This window comes from Talpa occidentalis, unplaced genomic scaffold (genome assembly GCF_014898055.3).
Source record: "Talpa occidentalis isolate TD23 unplaced genomic scaffold, MPIMG_talOcc4v2.1 talOcc4.3, whole genome shotgun sequence".
Taxonomy (NCBI): Eukaryota; Metazoa; Chordata; class Mammalia; order Eulipotyphla; family Talpidae; genus Talpa; species Talpa occidentalis.
Window position 1 is genome coordinate 134,549,008 of NW_023603184.1, and position 22,726 is coordinate 134,571,733.

The 22,726-nt window shown below is 37.9% G+C and overlaps 1 protein-coding gene across 8 annotated transcripts in view; it reads right to left on the minus strand.

The window, feature by feature from the left end:
* Positions 1 to 22,726, minus strand: part of FN1 (fibronectin 1) — a 67,409-nt gene that overhangs the window by 39,312 nt on the left and 5,371 nt on the right. For all 8 annotated transcript variants that reach the window (XM_037524002.2, XM_037524001.2, XM_037524000.2 and 5 more), the window contains exons 6-18: positions 20,373 to 20,531; positions 17,679 to 17,870; positions 15,590 to 15,769; positions 14,835 to 15,011; positions 13,194 to 13,346; positions 11,845 to 11,973; positions 10,715 to 10,858; positions 5,550 to 5,671; positions 3,058 to 3,253; positions 2,717 to 2,893; positions 1,815 to 1,943; positions 1,622 to 1,711; positions 485 to 679 (exon numbers count right to left, since the gene is read on the minus strand). In XM_037524002.2, the coding sequence (XP_037379899.1) occupies positions 485 to 679; positions 1,622 to 1,711; positions 1,815 to 1,943; positions 2,717 to 2,893; positions 3,058 to 3,253; positions 5,550 to 5,671; positions 10,715 to 10,858; positions 11,845 to 11,973; positions 13,194 to 13,346; positions 14,835 to 15,011; positions 15,590 to 15,769; positions 17,679 to 17,870; positions 20,373 to 20,531 (2,043 nt within the window). The remainder of the gene's footprint in view (positions 1 to 484; positions 680 to 1,621; positions 1,712 to 1,814; positions 1,944 to 2,716; positions 2,894 to 3,057; positions 3,254 to 5,549; positions 5,672 to 10,714; positions 10,859 to 11,844; positions 11,974 to 13,193; positions 13,347 to 14,834; positions 15,012 to 15,589; positions 15,770 to 17,678; positions 17,871 to 20,372; positions 20,532 to 22,726) is intronic.

The following is a 22,726-nucleotide window of genomic DNA, read 5'->3' on the forward strand; positions in this document are numbered from 1 at the left end:
CTTATAATAGCTGAGGCTTTAAGTATGAAAGTATGTAAGTAGATGAAGTTTCCAACATAAGCTCTCCTATAGAGAGGTTTAAAGTAAACACATGAAAAAAAAAAACCTCACAATTTGACAGCAGGGGAAAAATGTGTTGGTTTTCATTTTATTGAATCATTTTATTAAGAGTGACAGATGAACTGACCCTGCCATTTCTGAAGGAAAATATATTTTTAATCAGGAGGGAGGTTTTGATAAGTCCCTTCAAGATTTTGGACATCTCAGTTAAACTGAGTAAATTAAGGGATTGACTAATCTGTAAGATTACTTGCCTAGAGGAACTGTTGACAGAGAAAAACCAACCTCCTACAGAGACAGTTATTCTTTTATCTGATATGTCATGTTCTACCCAGGAGGCTAATGGAAGGAAAAGAGCTCCAAGATGCTACCTTGTTAAACCCTAAGAAACAAGATAGTGGGGGTGGGGGGAGGTCTAAGTTACCTGTACGAGGGACGCCAGTCGTCTCCTGTTGGATGAATACGGGTGTGCTTTCCTGATCTTCCTCCACGGCGTAGATAGTGATATTATACTGAACACCAGGCTGCAGGTCGCTGAGGGTAACGGAGTTGGCGGTTTCAGGAAGATTGAGTTCTGTGCTACTACCTTCCACAGATGGTGAATACACGATCCTGTATCCTGCAGATTCATGGGAAAAAAAGTAAGATACACTGTTTTAAGACTCAGAAGTCTAAAAAGTGATAAATCCCCCCCTTTGCTAATATTCTTTAGTATCTTACATGAATGATTCTTTTGACTCTTTAACTGTTGCCAGCTCTTTTAAGTCTTATAAGGATGGCTCAGTGCAAAGATAAAATACATTTTTTTAAAAAAAATTATATCAATTTTTACTAAGATAGTGTTGGCTTACACTGTGACTTAGGAATATAGCGTCACACCTCTCCCACAGTATATCACACTGTACCCACTGGCAACAACCCATAATCCTCCGCCATAGCCCATTGAGTCCCATCTCTTCTTTGCTCCCCACCTTCACACCCCCTTGGTCATGAAAACCTTTTTAGTAATAAACATCATCCTTAAAGACCCAAGATTTTTAGTAAATGCCTTTTAGAGAAACCATGAGGTCAAAGTATTCATGCCACATGGCAATTTCTTCTGAGTTCCAGACAATGGTGACAATTAACGAACCACCTGAGTACAGACTATCCCAGCCCTGTCCGTGTCCTTTAGGGCCTTCAGACACTGCAGTCACCTAATGAGCTAAAAAGGCAACTCAGCTACCTCTTTAAGAGTAAGTCTTAGCGTGAGGTTTTGAGAACACTTTCCCTTCTACCGTGGGAATGCTTGGCTTAGAAAAATCAGTGAGCTGGCTTTAGAGGTTGTGTGCACGTGTGTGTAAGAGGTCGATAAAATGGATTTGAAGGGAAATGATCCATAAGAAAGTAGGGCTATAAATAATCATAGTCTTCATTAATTTTTCAAACACACATCTCTACAGTAGTGTAATAAATATAAGGAAGATGTAAGTAATGTCCTGGTCCACAGGTCAGGATCTGCTCCCTCCCCACGTACAACATCAGGATTAACGTGGCAGCTAAGAAGGGACGCTCAGCTGACCTGTGATGGGTGCCTGGGGTCTGCTCCAGCGGACAACAATTGAGGTATCTTCCACTTGGTCCACAGAAGGATCAGGTGGGGCATCAGGTGCTAACAAGGAAAGCAAGAAAGGAAGAAAACGTTGGGCGATATTGCTGTAGGCCCCTTTCAGATACAGTAGAGATTCTTTTCACACCACATTGTACACATGTACCTGTTGTCTGGGAAGTAGACAGAATCAAATTTTGCTCTCCCTTTTCAGAGATCTCGTAGACATTCACAATGTATTTTCTGCCAGGAAGCAGGTCAGGGATGCTCACAGAAGTGGCTGTGCTGGGAAGATCTTTAAAATCAACAGGAAAGGTTAGCAGTCAGATCAAACCATTTGTCAAATAACTCCACAGTCTGTAGAAGGGTATTTGAAAAGCCATTTATTTATAATGGAGAAAAAAACTAGAAGGAAATGTACTAATGGATAATCCACACTTATCAGTGCACTATGGGATAATTTTTTTCTTGTATTTTTTATTTTCCAATTGTTTTTTGAAAGAGGTATCATTTTTGTAATCCACCTCAAATTTGTAAAACTAGACCTCTGTTGTCAGAGGTGATTTCAGGCAGAGGATGATGGAGAAGTGAGGTAGGAGGGATATTCTTTTTCTTGATCTGGGTGTGCTCACTTTACAAATATTCATTGAGCTCTATGCTTACAATCAATGCACTTCTAATATCTATATTATTGCATGATAAAATTTTTAAAAGGCACTTAATCGTTAAGAATTTGAAAAGCATAAATACCAGTACTGTGTACACCCAAAACTAACATTTTACACTGCAGTCCTCACAGTGGCAATTACTTCCAGGAATAAACTACTTTTCTTGTATGAACCTGTGCCCAGGGACACACATCATACAATCCACAGAGGGACCTGGAAAATGCGAGCAGGAAACCCAGCTGAGCTCCAGAGAGGGCCAGCGAGCTTCCTTTCTCACACATGATATATTCATTTGGAGCTGTCAACTTATGCTGAAGCTCACAGCTGCCTGCCTGGATGATGTCCCCCACAAACACTGTTTACCAGCAGTCACTCAGAATTGGCAGGACAACACACTCACCGAGGTACTGGGGTTTATCACCGTCCTCACTCAGCTCATATTCCACCCGGAATCCTGACACAGTGTCTGAAGCTGAGACCCAGGAGACCACAAAGCTGCTGGCTGTGATTTCAGTCACAGATTCAGAAGTGGCCACGACAGGAGAAAGGGGTGTGGTCTCTCCTGTCACCGTGTTGCCTAGTGAGTGCCAAAAGGAGAGAGGGTGCTTTAGCCATTGAGAAAATGGACTGCCAACACCTGCAGCCAACCGTTATTCAAAACTGGAGGTACATCCATGGAAGAACTGAGACAAGTGCAACTCAGAGGAGTGCAGGCAGATACGAGGGTGTGTGGGCACGTACTGGTCATTGGTGTGCCGGAGGAGCTGGTGCTGGGGCCGGCAGTGGTGAAGTCAAAGCGTGTCACCTCTCTCTGGCCATACTGCTGGACACTGATGAGCTGGCCCTCATAGATCACACCAGGGGTCAGGCCTTTGATAGTGTATGAGTTCAAGTGGCCTGGAATAGTGGCTTCCTTCCAACGGCCTCGAGCATTTTTCTAAAAATTTAAATTACAAAAAAAAAAATATGTAAGTACTCATGAGGATGAACGGTTGTCTTCCAGGAAGAGATAATGGCTCCCTTCCAAGAAGGAGGGACCTATGCATGTCCATTCTGGAGTGAAATTATGGAAAATTGGAATTGGACTAGGGAGCCTGTAGAAGAGTCTGTTAATATTAATAACAATTATGATAGCTAATATTCACTCATAGCTTACTATGTGTGCTATGCTCAGTGCGAGTTTATGTGCATTCTTTCCTTTAATCTTCACCCTTCCCCCTACATTAATTGTATCATTGCCTTCAAGGACCTGGTGGAGGAACAGAATTGTGGGACACACTCAAGGTTATACAGTCACGGGCACTGGGCACCTTCCTTTTGCCAGATTAATTCTTTGATATCAGCAACATAATATGATGAACCCAGGTTTTGCCTCTCCCAATTTTTTCACGTCTCCAGTGAAGAGATAAATTCCTTGCTGAAAACAGAACAACCTTCTAGTCCATCTTGCACTTGGTGGGATACGATTCTGTTTCCTGCCTGGCAGAAACAGCCAAAGGCATACTATTGCTTCTGGCTCAGTTCCTGGGGCCATGACATGCCAGGCTCCACTGGTCCACATTTATGACTCATTCTTGGATATGAATTACCCCATGAGAAGCGGCAAGACTGCAGATGAACGACATCAGTTTATTTAATCTTTGCTTCCAGTTTACATTTTTATATCCTGTCCAAATTCATTAATATGTCATGGATCACAACTCATTGCAATAAAATGGACAGAAAAGAAATACCCTTACTTCCAGCAAGATGTGAGCCTTTTAAGTATAAATATTCTAAGCTAATATATAAATCAAAATGCACTTTAAATGCTCAATTATTTGTAAAATGATCCAATCAGCCAGTTCCTCAATAATTCAAATACTCAAGTACCCATTTCTTTTTGTGGAATAAATGGAAGTGATCCCAGTATTCTTTAAATTCAAATTTTAACTCAGTTATACCATGGGGGGAAAATGGAAATAACTCATTATAATTAGCTCAGACTAGGTGACAAACTTTTTATTAAATATGAACTTTTCAGGTTAGCTACCATTGGAAAGGATGCAAAAATCAATTCTCAGGTGATAAACATTAAGGAAAAGCCTGAACAAATTTTTGAGTTTGAAAAAGAATTTAATGTTTGTAAATATTACAAACTGTGGCTGTAAGTTGTAAATGACTGTATTATGGCCTTGGAGAAAAGACCTGAATCAGACATCGCAGTGGACCTGAAATGTTTAAATTGTTAAAAACTTCAAAGAAATTCATCACTGTCACTCTCTAAGGACTTTCCAATGAATGTATACATTATACATCACTGTAAATGTGCCTTATTATGAGAGTGCAGAGTTAAGTTTAAAGTAAACAAAACTGGTGATGGTAGGATGAGGGGTAAGGAGATATTGGAGGGAAAATGTAAATTCCATTGACTGACATCGCCAGATACCAAGCCCTGAGAGTGGCTACCCAACATACTCCAGACATGGCAAAAGAGGTGAATGGAAAAAAAGAAGCTTGAGTTTTTCCAGAAAAGTTTAAATCCCACTGCATGAACTGGTCAAATGTTTTGATTGCTAAAAACCAATAGCTGCAATTAAAAATGGTCATTTTTCTCCTATGTTTAATTTAGTGTTCCTCAAATTAAAAGCCATGACTTTTAAAGATAGAGTGGAGAGAGTAGGAGGAACTACAGCTTAATAGACCAATATCCTTCCAAGTGTGATTTCTTCAATTTCTAGATGCTGCTTCTTAGAAAATCATAAGGTTCATTCTTAAAAAAAAAGCTATCATCCTTTCCTCTTATCATCTTCCCCCCACCTCTAAATAATTTCAGAGACTCAAAAATAAAGTCTTTAAGAAATTATCACTTTAAAATTGAACCAAGAAAAAGATACAGCTGTTTGGCTTTCAAATCATGGAAATGGTGGCAATGATTTTTCCTTTATGGGGTTACAAGACATGTGAAAATTTAGATTTTTTTTCCCATACTAGGGATGAATAATTTTAAGCATTATCATTTCTATGACTCTGTTCAGGTGATTCTTTTTGACATAAAGAGCTAAATTCTTCTAAATACACAAAAAAGCTAAATCTATATGTCAGTTTGATTGACCACATATTGTTTGGTTATTAAACAAAAATAAATGCTAGATGAACAGCTAAACAGATCAGTTGGCTGAAAAGATGAAAATAATTTGAAAATTTGTTCGTTTCAGGAAATAGCACCCAAGATGCCCTAGTAGAATACTCACAGGTTTCCATCTAAGAATGTATTTGGTAATGTGAGAGGGTTCTGGTGCACTCCACTGGATGGGGTGAGAATTGGGTTGACTGGGGGTCTCTGTGATGATGACCTGGACAGGACCACTTGAACCTGAAAATGAAAATGTGAGATTTGGCCATCACATTTGCTTATCAGAAAACGTGAGGAAAAGTAAGCACTATGTGGGACTCATCTTTTATATACCGATACTGACAATCAATGCAACTAATTCCTTTTTGTTGTTGGTAAGTGATTTATTGTCCTTCACATGAAAACTGCAAATAGAACTTGTTCACAGCAAATAAAAGAATTTTAAAAAATTATCTTAGCTTGACTTTCCCAATTTTTAAAGAATTGTGCGGAAGTTATGAAACTAGCCTAACACAAATAAAGTAATTAGAGAACTCGAACTTGATTTATTTATTATACTAAGACTTTTTGAGCAAATCCTAGTTTGTGGAGGATTTCATCCAGAATGAATCTGCTATCTATAAAAGGAAACAACATTCCAAAGGCCGTATGGCATGATGTAAAACAAACACATTTCTAAATGGGGTAGATCTTAGACAAATAGACAAGGTAATAATTAAAGACTCAGTTTTATTTTTCATCAGTCTAAGCATCCTATCAGTTTGGAAAAAATGTTTAATTTTATTTTTATTTGAGAAGTATACTCTAAAACCTTTCTATTGGTTGGTCAAATTATTGAGACCAAACACGATATTTTTTTAAAAGCAGTTATGAATTGAAATGATATTTTGAAATACACACTAAATTCAGTATTTCTACATCTGGACTGGGAAGACTGTAACCAATAAAATATGAAGTAGAGTTTTGGTTTCTTTTTTTTTTTTTAATGCAAAATAAGGGAGGTGGGATCAATTTCTTAATAGTGTAGACTCCATTTAGGGTAATAACGACATAGCTTGCAGACTGGAATACTGTCTTTTTTTATGTCATTCAATGCCCAACTTACTAGAAACAAAATAAAGTTGTAAAACTCTTGTAATAACCTTTCCATGAGTTTATAACTACCACCATATAATAGAAAAATTTTGCATGTTTAATAATGTGCTTCACCAGGTTATTAACAGACTTAAGTTTTTTGAAGCTCTAGGGAAAAAATATCAATTTCTAAATTTAATTATTATCTTGGTTGTTAAATTCTCTGTGAAAACAAAATTTTCTCTAACAGAATAATCACATAACTTGAGTGTCTGTGTAGATTCAAAGTTCTAGAATAACAGACTCACTTCCACCGGGGGAATAATACAGTTGGTTGAAGACTAGCAAATATCATTTGGATCTTAAATTCACTTAGTGCATATTTCCATGTTGCATGAAAACCAACACTCACGAATAAAAACTCAGTTCCCCACTTGAAACCAGTATATATATATTTCACAGGACATGATGGGAGATTTGCTTTAATCAATTGGCAGAAATCATTTCTACCTTCCTATTTGGATTACTCCTGCTCATGAAGATGCTTTCAAATGCAGATATGTTTCAAAAGACAAAAGTTGAAGCAAAATTTTAGAGATGTGGGGCCTCCCTGGTGGCGTAAGGGGTTTAAGCACTGCATGATGAAGCAATCTGAAGGCTCTGCAGCACGAGTGGCCAGCCAGGGAGCAACCCACATGGCACAGCAGACCTCTCCTGTCTCATCCGTTGCCCCCCTCAGCAGTGTATTTTGGTCAGTCTGCCTGTTCTGTTCCCCACTCTGTCTCTGCTGAATCCTCTCACCCCCCTCATTTCTGGCCTGCACCCAGCTCTTGTATGCATAAATAAATAAATCTTAAAAAAATTTTTTTTAAAGATGTGACTATTTAAAGCATTTCCATGTATATCTGCAAGTTATGGGAATGCCTTGGCAAAAGCTTGTTTAATTTCAATGCTTTAAAGAAACCCTACTTAGGTAAAGAGGCATGTGGTATATGTTTTATTGGCAATCATGATTTTGAGGGAAAAATTTATGATGCCATAGAATGCACAATACCAAGAGTGATCCTTACTGTAAACCATGGGCTTAGGATGATAATGATGTGCCATTATAAGTTTACTGATTGTAACTAATGTACCCCCCTGGTGGGGAATGTTAATAATGGGGAGACTGTATGTGTTGGGCAGAGGATATATGGGAAGCCTCTCCAAGGTTTCCCTTCCCTTCAGATGATGATGTGAACCTAAGATGCTCTTAAGAAACAGTCTTTAATTAAAAAGAGTTTATGATGGTTAAATGTCTATTAAGATTAAGTTTTAGAAAGACAATACAAATTTTACAGCCTACCATTAATTCCAATCTTGCTCCATGTGCACAAGAAGCAGATATTATAAGAGAAGGAAAGAAAAAGACAAAACTACAGAAGTTACATTTCTTTCTAAAACTTCAAGCACTGCTTTAATGACTGTTTTCAAATCTAAGTTTGTGCTATGATTCACTTTCAAGAAAACTTCTGAACATAAGTAGAATATCATACATTTTGCACATTTTTGTCCAGACTGTGTCAGCTATATTTTTTCATTTTAATTTATCTATTTTAATTATTTTTATTTAAATTAGATATTTAATTATATTAATTAATTTTCCTTATTTTTAATATCAGTTAAGTTCCTATCATCATCTACTTTATCTATATGATTTCTATCATCATCTACTTTATCTATATGATTTCAAGATAGGAAATATGGAAATTCCGATATCATTTACATTATGTAGATTTAAATTTGATAGTTCTTTCAAAATTGGTTAGTTGGTAAAGCTTTTCAAATTAACCTAACTGAGCAACTATTCATCTTTGTGAAAACTCTACTCCCTCCCTTATGCAATATGATCAGACTAAGAACAAGATAGTTAAGTGAGAATATAACACAATGTCTATACTTCTAAAACCAGTTTAAAATTAGTCCAACAAGAATAATTTCCAGCAACAGTGACCCTGGAGAAGTTAAACATTTATGGATTGGTGACTTGGTCCTTTTTTTCTCTATTTAGTTTGCTGAGATCTGTGCTTTCCTAGTTGCTTATTGACAAACCAAATGCTTCTTATCTTCTTTTAGTTTGAACAACTCTACCAGATCCTCTGTGGAGGAACAAACAGTGCAAGGCTCAGAGACTATCTCCTGGAATTCTGTTGTTCTTGTCTTCTTCCCACACTCTTCAAGTCCCACATTTGAGGTAAGAGCCACTGAGTAAACCAGACACACAGATAAGCTCCAAACTGAGGGGGAAATGTTAATCCCCATTCCCCTAAATTTCCTTTATGTTTAAAGGTCTCCACTGATACCCTTTTGAAAGAGTAAGAACAAGGTCAACATGTAAAATTTCAACAAAGAAGCATTCCTTCCCACCAGAAGTCATTTCATAATGTATGGACCGACTAATTTTAAAAGACAGAGAGAAACTCCCAATAAATCATTGAGGAGGAAAACATTTTCTATAAATGGCTGCACTGATAACAACTATAAGCATAGAAGCTAGAGAACATTTCTTCAGAAGTTTCAATCCTTTCTTTGTATCATCAAAAAAAACCCCAAGGAACCCAATTAAATACTTTCTGAATTTATGATAATTCTACAACCAGATTTAAAAAAAAAAAAACTATTAAATAAAAATTGTAAGTGGTTCCTACACCCAAAACTACCACAAAATACAATTTTAAAGCCAGGTCAAGCTGTGCTATGAGCTTAAGGCAGAGTCAGTCCCTGGCCTCCTGACAGTGTCTGAGGGTTGGGGAGAGCAGGAGCTCTTCCGAGTTTGTGGGAACAGTGTAGAATTTATGATCATAGATGATTATATTGGTATGACAAGGGATTTTAAAGATAATCAACTACAATTGCCCCATTTTAGAGATGAGGAAATTATGGGTGAAGCTGGACACATAAATCATTAATAGGGCCTCCCCGGTGGCGCAGCGGTTGAGCGCTGGGTTGCGAAGCTGCCCTTAGCCTCTGCGGCGCCGGTTCGATCCCCGGCTGCTCCCCGGCCCCCGGAGGAGGGTCCCACATGGCGCGCAGACCTCTCCTGGCACCCGCTGCTCCCCTCAGCAGTGTACTTCGGTCCTTCTGCCTGCTCTGCTCCCCGCTCTGACTCTGGTGAATTCTCTCACCCTCCCGCGCTTCTGACTGTACCCAGTGCATGTATAAACAAAAAACAAACAAACAAACCAGCAAACAAATAAATAAAGCATGCCTCTAAAAAAAAAAAAAAAAAAAAAATCATTAATGGCATGGACAGAGTTAGAACCTGTGTCTGGGTCATCACTGTCTTTGGCCAAATTGTTCTATATCCTGGAGAGATGTAGTCAAATCAATCTTAACTTCTGTCACCAGCAGATTCTCAGACCAGAGAACCTTTCCTTTTGTTTCTCAATGGCAGCCATGTTTTAAGTCTGGAGTCAACAGAAGTCTAGGAGGGTTGACGCCCCGTCAGTATTTGCTTCAAGAGCTGATGCCAAAGAATTAGTTTCATAATCAACACATCTCATGAAAATTAATCCCTCAGTTAAAATTAAATTTTCTTTCCTAAACTGAATAATGCCTACAGCTAAGCATTTTGTCCTGTGACCTGAAAAAACCTGGCAATGAACATTTGAAAAGATCTGAACTGTGTGGTCAGAGACCAAACCAAGTTACTCAACTGTTGACCCAGGATATTTTGTTCCAGACTCCAATTGATCAAATAAATGAAAATGTGGGGCACAAGGAAGGTCTAGATGAAACACTAAATGAGCACATACTTTATATCGTATTTCATGTAATATCTTCATGTATTTCTCTGTTTAAGAACCATAACATAAACCCCCAACTAAATTTACTCACAGCATAGCTCACTTTATGGTTTCTATGTCCATGTATGGATGTGAGATGAAATTAGCCATTATTTTAACCTAACAGAATGTTCCATGGTGTTGTTAAGAAACAAAATTGCACACAGACACATTTCCATAACCTTCCACACCTCTACTTGATTGTGAAAAAAGGAAAATCGTTTTATCTAGGAATTAGATTGGACAGTGATATGAGAAGGGAGGAGAATCCAATTTAGTTTGGAGATAATACTCTGATTAGATAATCAGGGTATTAATAAACAGGGAAGCTGCCCTGCTTTGATAACCAGTCCAGAGTTCTCCACTTATAGTAATAGCTGCTTACCTGGGTATGTCTGCAAGGGTTGGCAACGCCACTCCCCAATGCCACGCCCATAGCAGTAGCACTGGTACCTGACACCATGGACGAACTTCTCCCATGAGTCTCCAATTTGATAAAATGTTCGGCTTTCTGAATCTTGGCATTGGTCTAAAATGCATGCAAATAAAAGATAAGTAGCCTTGAAGACTTAAAGCTACATGTTTAATTTCTGTGTGTTAGAGAATATATTCTTAGTTTTAATAGAATTGCAACTGTCTTTATGAATCTAGGCAGTGGAAAATATATTTTGTTCATAGCTGTTGCCTTACAGGAAAATTAGTGGTAACAAGTACCCATTGGGAGGAATATTTCATTTTCTAAAAGGACGCTATTTCTAAATAAAACCATTAAGACTTACATTTCAGTATATATTATTCTGAATATTAATTTATAAATTAAATATTGTATTTTACCCATATTAAGGCAACTGGTTTACCATTCAGAAAGCAAGGACAAAAAACTACAATAATTTCACTTATACACATCTTCTAAGTTTGGAGGGTTTAATTTTACATGTGTATGAATAAGCTAGATTTTAACTATGAGTGTTTGCTGAGCAGCTTCTAAGAAACCTCTCAGGCTCCTAGCTCAGGTTTGGCAATCTCAGGTCAAACAAACTCATCTGATCAGTCTGTTTTCTCAGTGAATAACCTGTCACTTTCCATAAAGGAGAATTAATGGATTACCCTAAAGCTGGTAACAGAGCTCTGTTAAGGCTCAACCCTCACTGTTTGCTCAGATCTATTATAAAGGGCAGCCAAGAAAAATATTTTGGAGGGAGGTATTTACCCACATAACCATTTGTCCATGCTATTGCATAGTCAGCACGCGGATGTTCTCTTTCATAACATGGACTATCTTTATGATTCAGAAACCAGAAATGAATTCCATTCAATGATACTACACCTACATTTGATACCAAATTCAGCAAAGTTAGATGATTACCAATATCAAGCCTTTGCAAAACTCTCTGCAAGCCACAGATCCAAGACTGGGGTCAACTTCAATCACATAATATCAAATAGCTTGCCTTATTTGGAACTGGCTAACTTTTCTCAGTGTCTAAATCCACCTAGAGAAATGAGGCTACTTACCGATGGGGTCACACTTCCACCTGCCCCGGCCCTGACCAAAGCAGGTACAATTCAGCATGTGTCCCTCCTCGTGCCGCTTGTGAAATGTGTCATTCACATTGTAGGTGATGTCGTCAACAATGCACTGATCTATTTAGGAAGCAGTGGGATGGGCAGAGCACTATTTTAAGTTTCCCAGATGAAACAGAAACTGGTTTTCAAACCATACAGTTCCTTCCACTAAATTACCAACACCTCCCATTAAAATAATTTTCTGCTGGCATAGAATCAAGATGTTTTTCAATTTTTTCCAAAACAAAATTCTTTCTCTTATAAACTTGCAAATGTTCAAAAACAATGTACATATAACTAATGGATGTGTCAAAAGCACCGTCCTGTGGAAAGCCAGTTTCTGAAAAAACACAGGTCTCACAATTCAGGAAAGTTCTTGTTTAGTTGATAACATTCTTCAGATATCTGCTTTTATGAAAAATAGGAGGAAGACTAATCATACCAGCAGGGTATGATGATCTGATCCCTGGGGTGTGAGGGTTGAAGAGATATTTGGATTTGGGAAATAAAATACCTGTGACATTCATAGTTAGTCTAACTCTGCTCCTAAGTCTTTGAGAGATCTGAAGAGAATTACTTTCTCTCTTTGAAATAAGCTCCCTTATCTATAAGATAAGGAGTTGGCCTGTTCCCTATCTAGGGTTCTTTTGCCTCTGCAACATCACATGTAATTATTATTACTCCTGTATCCATTACCCATTGGACACCACAAAAGGAGAACAAGTTCAGCTAATGTCAACATACTGGTTATATGAACGATTTATTAGTTCAGAGTTCTACCTAAATCTTACTTTTCAAATCAGCAAAATAGAAAAACTAAAATAGTTTCAATAAATCAACTTCCCTGTATATTATACCTGGGCCCAAAGGAGAAAAACTAATCTTAACAAAAGAAATTGGCCTCTCTATTACTTGTCTCTTTAAAATTGGGGTCTGGAAAGATCTTATTTTAGAAAGCAAAGTCTCTTTTCTGTACAGAAATTATCCAGTCTTTTCCAGACATGTATCCAATGGCATAACTAAAAGCTAAAAGGATCAAATGATTCTGTTCTAGCCTTTGAAGTCATCTTTTTGGCTCACTTTAAGTGCTTACATCCTGGGAATGTTTCAGAATCTTAGAATGGCTCCACCAGCTTTGCTGAACTGGCTGCCTAGCACATAAAACACATCCAGCACAGTAGACTAACGGAGTAGCGTTGCACATGCTCTTAGTAAAGTGCAGTCTTCACATAAAGTTCATAAAGTCTACCTCTGTACCCTTTGTCCTCTCCAGTGTTTTCATCAGTAAGTGAGCATACCTTGGAGCTGGGAGTAGGCAACACACGTCCACTCCCCACGCCCATTCCCGATACACGTGCACTTCATCATGTGACCCATATCATGCTGTTTATCCCACTGATCTCCAATGCGGTACATGACGCCTTCGTTGGTTGTGCAGATTTCCTCGTGGGCTGTTGGGAAATGGATGAGAAATGCACACTGGATAAATGATAAATGATCACATGTTCTAAAAAGGAAAGCAATATAATCAACCCAGTTTGGTTACCCTAAGAATTCTCTCTAAAACAGTCCAAAGGCAAAGTAGGTTGCAGGGAATAACCACAGGAAGAGTTAGGAGATGTTAGACCATGGCGATACCAGCACACTTTCGCAAAGAGTTTGCACTGTTCTAGAAGTTGGCATTGGACTACTGTCTTGTAACCTTTTCTAGTTCCCATGTGCACTGACTCAACAGGAAACTATGTGTATGGGTATGGAATTGCAAATGAAAGTGTGACTGACTTCTAAACTTAGCATTCTCTTTTGATGATATAAGAGAAATAAAAGAAAGCAGGTTTCTTCTTATTTCCCTTGCCTCATATTCACACTTGACAATGTATATATAGTGTATAGGTTCTTGCCTCTACAACTGGAAACCCAAATGTAATCTATGAGCTTCTGAAAATTTGGAACATTGGTTTCCCTTCTTCCATTCATACAAACTTGAAGCCCCACCCCCCTTTTTTTTTTGAAAAAGAAATTCCATACTTCCCAGAAAACATAAAGATTTGGTCATTTTTGGTATTTAAGAAGTGATGACCTTATGGTGGCTAGACCAATATCATGTAAATATTGTCAGTCTGTAACTATAGCATCAGTTATGTACAAAATATTTTATATTTTATCTTATTCAGTTGTGTGTTCTCTAAAGAAAACAACACTGTGTAAAATTTATATTTCCAGACCTTAAAAAGTATTTTTATTTTATCAGTGTTTTTGGACATTAAGTTATGTCAATGCTATTTAAAAATATACAGTGATATAATTCTTATATATGTGGTTATATAGACATATGTGCTTATGTACATACATGTGTACACATATGCATAAATACATGTCATGTGTATGTTTATTACATAAATGTGTGCATCAATAGGTATATGCATATTATATATATATATAGAGAGAGAGAGAGAGAGAGATATATCACAAAACTTTTTCAGCTGTCTCAAATTAAGTCTTAATGTGTGAGGGCCTCCCCGGTGGCGCAGCGGTTGAGCGCTGGGTTGCGAAGCTGCGCGCGGCCTCTGCGGCGCCGGTTCGATCCCCGGCTGCTCCCCGGCCACCAGAGGAGGGTCCCACATGGCGCGCAGACCTCTCCTGCCGCCCGCTGCTCCCCTCAGCAGTGTACTTCGGTCCTTCTGCCTGCTCTGCTCCCCGCTCTGGCTCTGGTGAATTCTCTCGCCCTCCCGCGCTTCTGACTGTACCCAGTGCATGTATAAACAAAACAAACAAACAAACCAGCAAACAAATAAATAAAGCATGCCTCTATAAAAAAAAAAAAAAAAAAAAAAAAAAAAAATCTTAATGTGTGAAATAGGAGTATGTTGACTTATGGAGTAAGACTAGAGTGATACTAGTCTTAATCCATAAATGGTTGTCCGAGAGCATCAACTTACCAGCCATGGGGCAGAATCCAAACTTTTGGTCGGCATCATAGTTGAGTGTGGTTCCACACCATTTCATGTTGTCTCGTCTGCCCTCAGAGGTGCAATCAGTGTAGTTGCGGTTGTTGTATAAGAAGGGGAAGTGGCACAAGGCACCATTGGAATTTCCACCTCTAGTTTGAACCAAAACTGCCCAAAACATAAACAGGAAGAAAACAATTACAACTGAGCTTTCCAATGTACAGAAGGGAATTACTACCTAAAGTTTGAGGGAATCAAGTTATCACTCCTAGTCCAGTGAGTCTCTCTCAGTAGAGATGTCTGATAATATGGTTCTAAGTTTCCTTGGTGTTTTCACCTTCATCTTCAAAATAGATTCGGGTCCAGTGTTTGCTCTTATTTTCCCAGCCCCCCCAAATAGTAAATGATCTCTTTGAATAAAACATAGTTTTAACGAGAAGAGAAGCAAAGACACTCAGGCATCCATTTGGGGTGTTCCTCAAATCTGTGGGATCATTCAGTGATTTGAATATACAAGTATCTTTACTCACATCATAATCCGAAGTGTCAAAATTAAATGAATGGGAAGACTTTTCCCTTGGTGTCATTTCCAAAGGGGACTGGGGAACATGGAAAGATTTTTAGCTGCTACGCTGGATCCATGTCTCTTGGGTTGAGACTGAACAAAAGAAATGTTTCTTGTGGCTAGATCACTGGCAAATAAAACTAAGGCAAGAGAAACTGGTTTTCCCTGTTGGGATCCTTACCACTATGGTCTGTACAGAAAGAATATTTCTGGTCTTGTTCATAATTGGAAGTCGTGCTGCACCAGAGATGTCCATCCTGTCGCCCTTCCGTGGTGCAGGAGTAGAAGGTCCTGCCATTGTAGGTGAATGGCAAGACACATGGCTCCCCATTTGAATTGCCACCAAAAGTCTGAGTGACGGCTGCAAGGACAACCAAAAGGATCTCAGTAAACAGAGCTGCATTCAAGTTCCACCAGCCATTGCTTATCTATAGCATCAATGAAAGCCTGAGCTTGTGCCCTCAAATGAAGAAGTTGAAGGTGTAGATGCTCATCTGATTAGTGTCAGTTAAATGGTATTACTCAGGACGTAGGTGTTTTGTGGATAGAGATAAGGTAAATTCTCCTGCTGGTTTCCTTTGTTACCTATCTCTGCTAAGAAGCCTCAGTTTCCCCATTTGTAAAGCTATATAATTAAGGATTCTGCTCAAAGGTTACTGGAGGGATACCTGTATCTCTGTTGTACCATAAGAATTAATGCATAACAAACTGGTCCAATCATTATGGAAAGCTATGTGGAGGTTCCTCAAACTACTAAAAATGGAGCTTCCATATGATCCAGCAATTCCACTCCTAGTTATCTATCCAAAGGACACAAAAACATTAATTCAAAAGGACATGTGCATCCCTATGTTTACTGCAGCACTATTTACAATAGATAAGCTTTAGAAATAACCCAAATGCCCAAAAATAGATGACTGGATCAAGAAGATGTGGTATATATACACAATGGAATATTACATAGCAATCAAAAAGTATAAACTTCACAGGAACATGGATGGAGCTGGAAGGGATTATGCTCAGTGAAATAAACCAGAAAGAAAAAGAAAAATATCGAATGGTTTCACTTGTGGGAGGAATGTAGAGGAACCAAATAAGGGATCAGGGGAAAAAAGTAACTATAATAAAGTAAAAATCAAAATCAACAGGCAACTATAGATCAGAGACATTCTGTAAGGGAGGAGGAGGGAGAAGGATTGGGACAGGGTGGGAAGAGCACAAGGGACTATGGTGATGGCACACGGGTGAAATAGTGGTGGCAATTTTATGGGGAAATCATACATTGTAAAAATACAAAAAAATATGAAGAATGATGTAATAAATATATTTTAAAAGGAAAAAAAATTAACGCATGAGGCTATTCTAGGGGAAAAGCCAAATGTACCAATTATTACTGCTTTAGTGACTACATTTCTGTAACCCAGAAGAGATGTTATTGAAAGACGTTAACATCACAAAATTCCAGAAACTTGAGACTTAAGAGTATAAAATATGGATGATTAGCTATTCAGCAAGCAACCCTCTTGTAACCACATTTTAGACAAATAAAGCTAATACAAAGCAGTTCAGTACTCACCACAGGAAAGAAAAACACAAAGATTAAGAAGATTGGAAGAAAATATATCAAATGCCAACCCAGGTTGTTATCACAGGATGATAAGATTATAAGCTTTTCTTATTTGTTTTCTTTCACATTTTTTAAAAAATGAATGTGCTACCCTCCAAAAGTTTGAAAAAAAAAAAAGTTAGTACTATTTTTTTTATTTTTATTTTTTTGATGTCAAAATATCCACTCAGGATTTTTCATTTTTTTAAATTAATACTTTATTTTATATAATTCTTATATTATTTTTCATTTTTGCACAATGTATGCATTTTCATTTTGGTTATATTCCCCAATTGCACCCCCCCTTATTTTGACCTTAGTCCTTCCTCTCCCTTCCCTCCCCCCTGCTGTAGTGTGTTTCTGGTTTATAGTTGCTTGTGGATTTTGATTTTTTACTTTGTATTAATTAATCTTTTTCCTGGTCCCTTATTTAGGTTTTCTAAATTCCTGCTATGAGTGAGATCATCTGGTATTTTCCTTTTTCTTTCTGACTTATTTTGCTGAGCATGATCCCTTCTAGCTCCATCCATGTTGCTGCAAACTGCATGTGTTTATCTTTTTTGATTGCTGAGTAATATTCCATTGTGTATATGTACCACATCTTCTTGATACAGTCATGTATTTGGGGGTATTTGAGTACTATTTTTTAAAAGAAAGTACAAACCTGTCTCCTGGCAGCTGACACCATTGCCCAGGCAAGTGCAAAGCATCTGTTTGTTTCCTTGTGTCTTCAGCCACTGCATGCCCACAGAGTACACCACACCACTGTCCGTGACACAGTGACCATATGGAACTGGCTGTGGTTGAGGCTGGGGCTGGTAAATGGCCGTTCTGACATCTGTGATGGTACCAACTCCTAAAGGGATGGAAAGGAAAGTCACAAAGCTGGGTAAGAACTTATCCAACAACTAACTACTTTCTGGAGTCAGAATCATAGGGTTTCCATAAGGATTATTCTGAAATCCATGTTCTTACCGACCTGGAACTGGAAAGACATTTTTTGTTCTGCATTAGTGTTTGCATTCAATCTTTATTTTCAAATCACAGACATTGTTCTGCCTCTCAACAGAGCAGACACCTTCAATAATTTCTTCCTCAAGCCAGGAAGCTCACTTCCACGCCTTCATAATCTGTCACACCTAACTTCCTTCCAGTTCACTTCTCACCAGCAACTTCCTCGTGCTAGGCCCTGTGGCACTGAGCTACTCGTCATTCCCTCATGTACCCTACGCTGTCTACCTGCTCTTCTTTTCACCTGGAGTGGCCTGCCTCGCCATGCCTCTTCTGCTAGCTCCCATAAACTCAATATATCACTTCCTGATATTGCTTTGAGTAGTCCCTGTCACTCTGCAGCTGACCTCTTGCCATCTGTGTAGCTCGGAGTGCATCCAAGGTGCCCTCGTAGCCATGTTGGATTCCCCAGAAATTGCTTCTTTTTCTTCATTTTGTTTCTCCTCAGAATTACATGAGAATTGTTATTTTTTTTCCTAAAACCAATCAATCCTCTTAAAATAGCTTTTCTTTCACAGTAAGACAGTAGAATATGTTCACCTTTTCATTAAACATTTGGAAATTGGTTCTCTTGAAGGCCAAGTCCATGGCAGAGTAGAGTCAGAACTGATTTGGTAGACTGACTTCAGCATCTCCTTTCTTTTTAAAGATTTATTTATGCATAGAAGAACTAGGGTATAGGCCAAGGGTGCGGGGGGTGGGGGGTGAGAGGATTCACCAGAGACAGAGTGGGGAGTAGAACAAACAGAACTACTGAAATATACTGCTGAGGGGGCAGCAGGTGAGACAGGAGATGTCTGCAATGCTGTGTGGGTCAGCTCCCTGGTGGGGATCAAACTCAGGACGTAGTGCTGATAGTGCAAAGACTTAACCCTGAGGCCACCAGCAAGGCCCAGCATCTCCTTAAGTTCTGTTGAACAGTGGAACCCAAAAAGTACTTCATAGATGGGTTCTAAAGTCACACATATTGGGGAAACAATTATTTTCAATATACACCCCAACCCCTGCACCCGGAGAGTCACAACGCAAAGCAATATAAAGATCCCGTAAACACAGTTTCTGTTTAAAAAAATTCAGTGTCTCTCAGTTTTGAAAAACATAACATTTTCCATATAATATTGGTAGTATTAATAAAATAGTTACCATTTATCTCATTTAAACTCAACTACCCCTTTACCTGAAACTACAGGAAGTCATGACCTAATGTACTCAACAGTTTCTTTGCAAACTGTAACTTCATGAGAAATAGCACATAGGACCTTGAATAATGTCATCTGTTTCAACATAATCTGGGATTTCTTTTTTCTCATCATCATTAAAACATGACACTGAATGAAATATTATTCAATAAGCTGCTATTTTTCCATAGATTGATATTTATAATTGTTTCTGGTTTTGGTTAAAAACAGTTTTACATACAATAATCGAATAACTCAAAGATATTTTCAAATCTAAGTGCTCAGAAAGAGATAAAAACTCATCAAAAGGAGAAAAATGCAAGCAAATAATATTTTAGCTAAATAGTTGATTGCTAAGCAATAACACTAACATATTGTGCAGTGAAAACTTGATCAAAACATATAAGAATAATAACAGAAGTACACCCCCTTAACAGTCATTTTTCTTGCTTCACATTCTTATGAGCTACAATGCAAAGATCCTTTTCTAGTGCCAGAAATAATTAACACTTCTTTAGATATTGTGTCATTCACACTCCTCTCAAGGCACCTTTTGAATTTGTCAAATTGTGAATGACAAATATGTAGAAAATGATTGCATTTATGGAATGCAACAAAGCTTGCTAGAGCATGGAAATCACATATAAAGGATTGTTTCCACTATAAAAAGAGTTGAGTTGAATATCAGGACAAGGAAATATATTCCATTTTAAGAAAAGAATAAATGTACTTTTTCCTCCATTCCTAGCGGAAGAATGGAGTCATTATATAACTCATCATAACTCTGTCCTTTCCACTAAAATGAGCTTTAGAAATTTGAAATGCCTGTCCATGTGTATGCATAGGTGTTATCTACAGGCAAAGCAGAGATATTTATATTTCCATATATTTAAATTGTGCGGCTTGTATGATATTAGTATTTTCCAAAACATCAGTTTTATCTCTTGGGGTAGTGATCTTTGTCCTCCTAAAATCCATTTTCATTTCATTTTTATCTAAATTTAAGACCTGACATGAAACAAAGTTTTAACAACTAACAGTCTGTAAATGAACTCCATGAAGTAGCCAAAACATTGCAAATCATCCTGAAATGGCACGTCAAGGAAAAGATGGATTTGCAGAAATATTTTTAGTTGCATTCTGATCTCTGGCCCTACTCTGAGCCTCACCGATTGACGTGGTCTGCAGAGATGCGTGCCTCTCACACTTCCACTCTCCTCTTCCATTGCCTGTACAGATGCACTGCAGCAGGTTTCCCCGATTATCCTTCTTGCTCCAGGTATCTCCAATTCTGTAGGAGGTCTTGGTGTCCTGATCATTGCATCTATCTGTGTCAGAAAGGAAATGTTAAAATATGGAAATCAGGTCATTTAGTAAAAGCTCAATTCAAATCTAAAAAAGGAATATAGTAGTTTAAAGGCTGATGTGCTAATTTTTGGTGATATTTATATTCAGCTGTGGTTCCACAGTTATTAAGCTTCTGAAAGATGAGATTGTATTTGCTGGATTAGAAACAGAGCTATATGATTTAGTCTAGCATCACTTCTCCGTTTGCCAAAAGTTTCATCATTTTTCCTTAATTGATTTTTTTAATAGTTTTCACACTGTTCCCTAACCAATTTCATTCATTGAATTTCTATTCTTCCCTCTCTCCTAGCGTTTTCCCAGTAATTATTGTATATGACCTGCCTTTCCAAAGGGGGTTATCTTTAGGAAACTAGAAACAGTAGGGAGACAACAACAGTAGGTCTCAAAAAGTCTTCCCATTGCCACAAAGGAACTATTAAAAGATAATTGCATCTCTTTCTTCATTTATTATGCCAAAAAAAAAAATTTAGGGAATACCTATTTCTTTGACTAGAATGTTCTCTTCTCTCCCCACACTCTCCTCTGGGCCCCATTTAAAACCACTAATGGGTCTTGAATTGCTCAGCGTTCCATGGAAAAGTGGAATTATCCATATAAAATGATAACTGGTAACTTTATCAATTATCTGGCAAGTAGATTGTTATAATCATAATGTAGCTTTGACCATATGCTATAATGAGTGTAGAGGATTTGATTTGTTTGTGAATCAGAAAATCACTGCACTGACAGAAAAGTAATTAGACAGTTGATGTAAATTGAAAAGCAAATACACACCCACATTGGTCCACCCACAGAACAAAGGGCTGAAATAAGGTGTCAATGCTGGTTGTAGTTTTTCCCCAAACCCCTGGCTAAGAATATTGTCTTTCCCTGAACCTCCAAATCATTATTTTCAGGATTTGTCTTGAAATCCTAATACTGTGTTTTGTAGATGATCAATATATATAAGACTTTCCTTATTCCCCTCACCTACTTACAAAGTACTCTTTGATAACTAGGCAAATGTCCAATTCACTTTTACAAACCTAAACCAACTTGTATAAAAAGGAACTACTAAAATTTCATGGAATAAATTACTTTCTTGGAGAAACTTTTCCCAACTTGCTGTTGGAAGAGTTTTAAACAATAGATAAGAGTTTGAGTTAGACATCTAACGTCTTAAACTAAAACATTGCCACCAAAGTCTTGGGAATCTGATGATCACAAAAACATTTTAGCTACAAAAGAACTAGTGAACTGGCAAGTTTCTGGGAAACATTTGGTCAGAATTGTCATCACTTTCCATGAGAGGTTTATTTTTTTGTTGGCAATGAATTTAAATTTAAATGAGGAACATTTTCAGATCATTAAATATTTTAAGCCGTATTAATATGTGCCAAATATTTTGACTTGATTTTAAATTTATTTGTAACACCAATAGGTGAAGGCTGATTTGCTTAACAAACTCTAAAATTGTTATTGTTAGTTTGAAAATTCAAAGAAGGAGACTTGAACCCCAAAAGTAATAAGTAACACCTCAAGACAGTCTTAGAAGGAAAATCAAAGATGCCAGAGTGCCACGTAGCACCAGCACTAAATCTGTTTTGAAGCACTAGGCAAGATGAACTGTCCCTACCTCCAGAGACACAAAAACTGTTAACCTTAGGGATAGTACTTTTTGTTTTTACAATTTTGTTTATATACATTTAAATTTCAAACTTAGAAGAAAACTCAATGTCATTTCACTCCATTCTATGTCAACTGTACCCACACACCCAAAGATTATTTTTTTTTTTTTAATTTTTTTTTAAGGTTTTTATTTATTTATTTATTTATTTATTTATTTATTTATTTATTTATTTATTTATACAAGCACTGATACAGTCAGAAGTGCGGGAGGGTGAGAGAATTCACCAGAGCCAGAGCAGGGAGCAGAGCAGGCAGAAGGACCGAAGTACACTGCTGAGGGGAGCAGCGGGCGGCAGGAGAGGTCTGCGCGCCATGTGGGACCCTCCTCTGGTGGCCGGGGAGCAGCCGGGGATTGAACCGGCACTGCAGAGGCTACAGGCAGCTTCGCAACCCAGCGCTCAACCACTGCGCCACCGGGGAGGCCCACCCAAAGATTATTTTAATGACTTCTTAATATTTGGGAAATATCTCAGTGATAATTTAAACA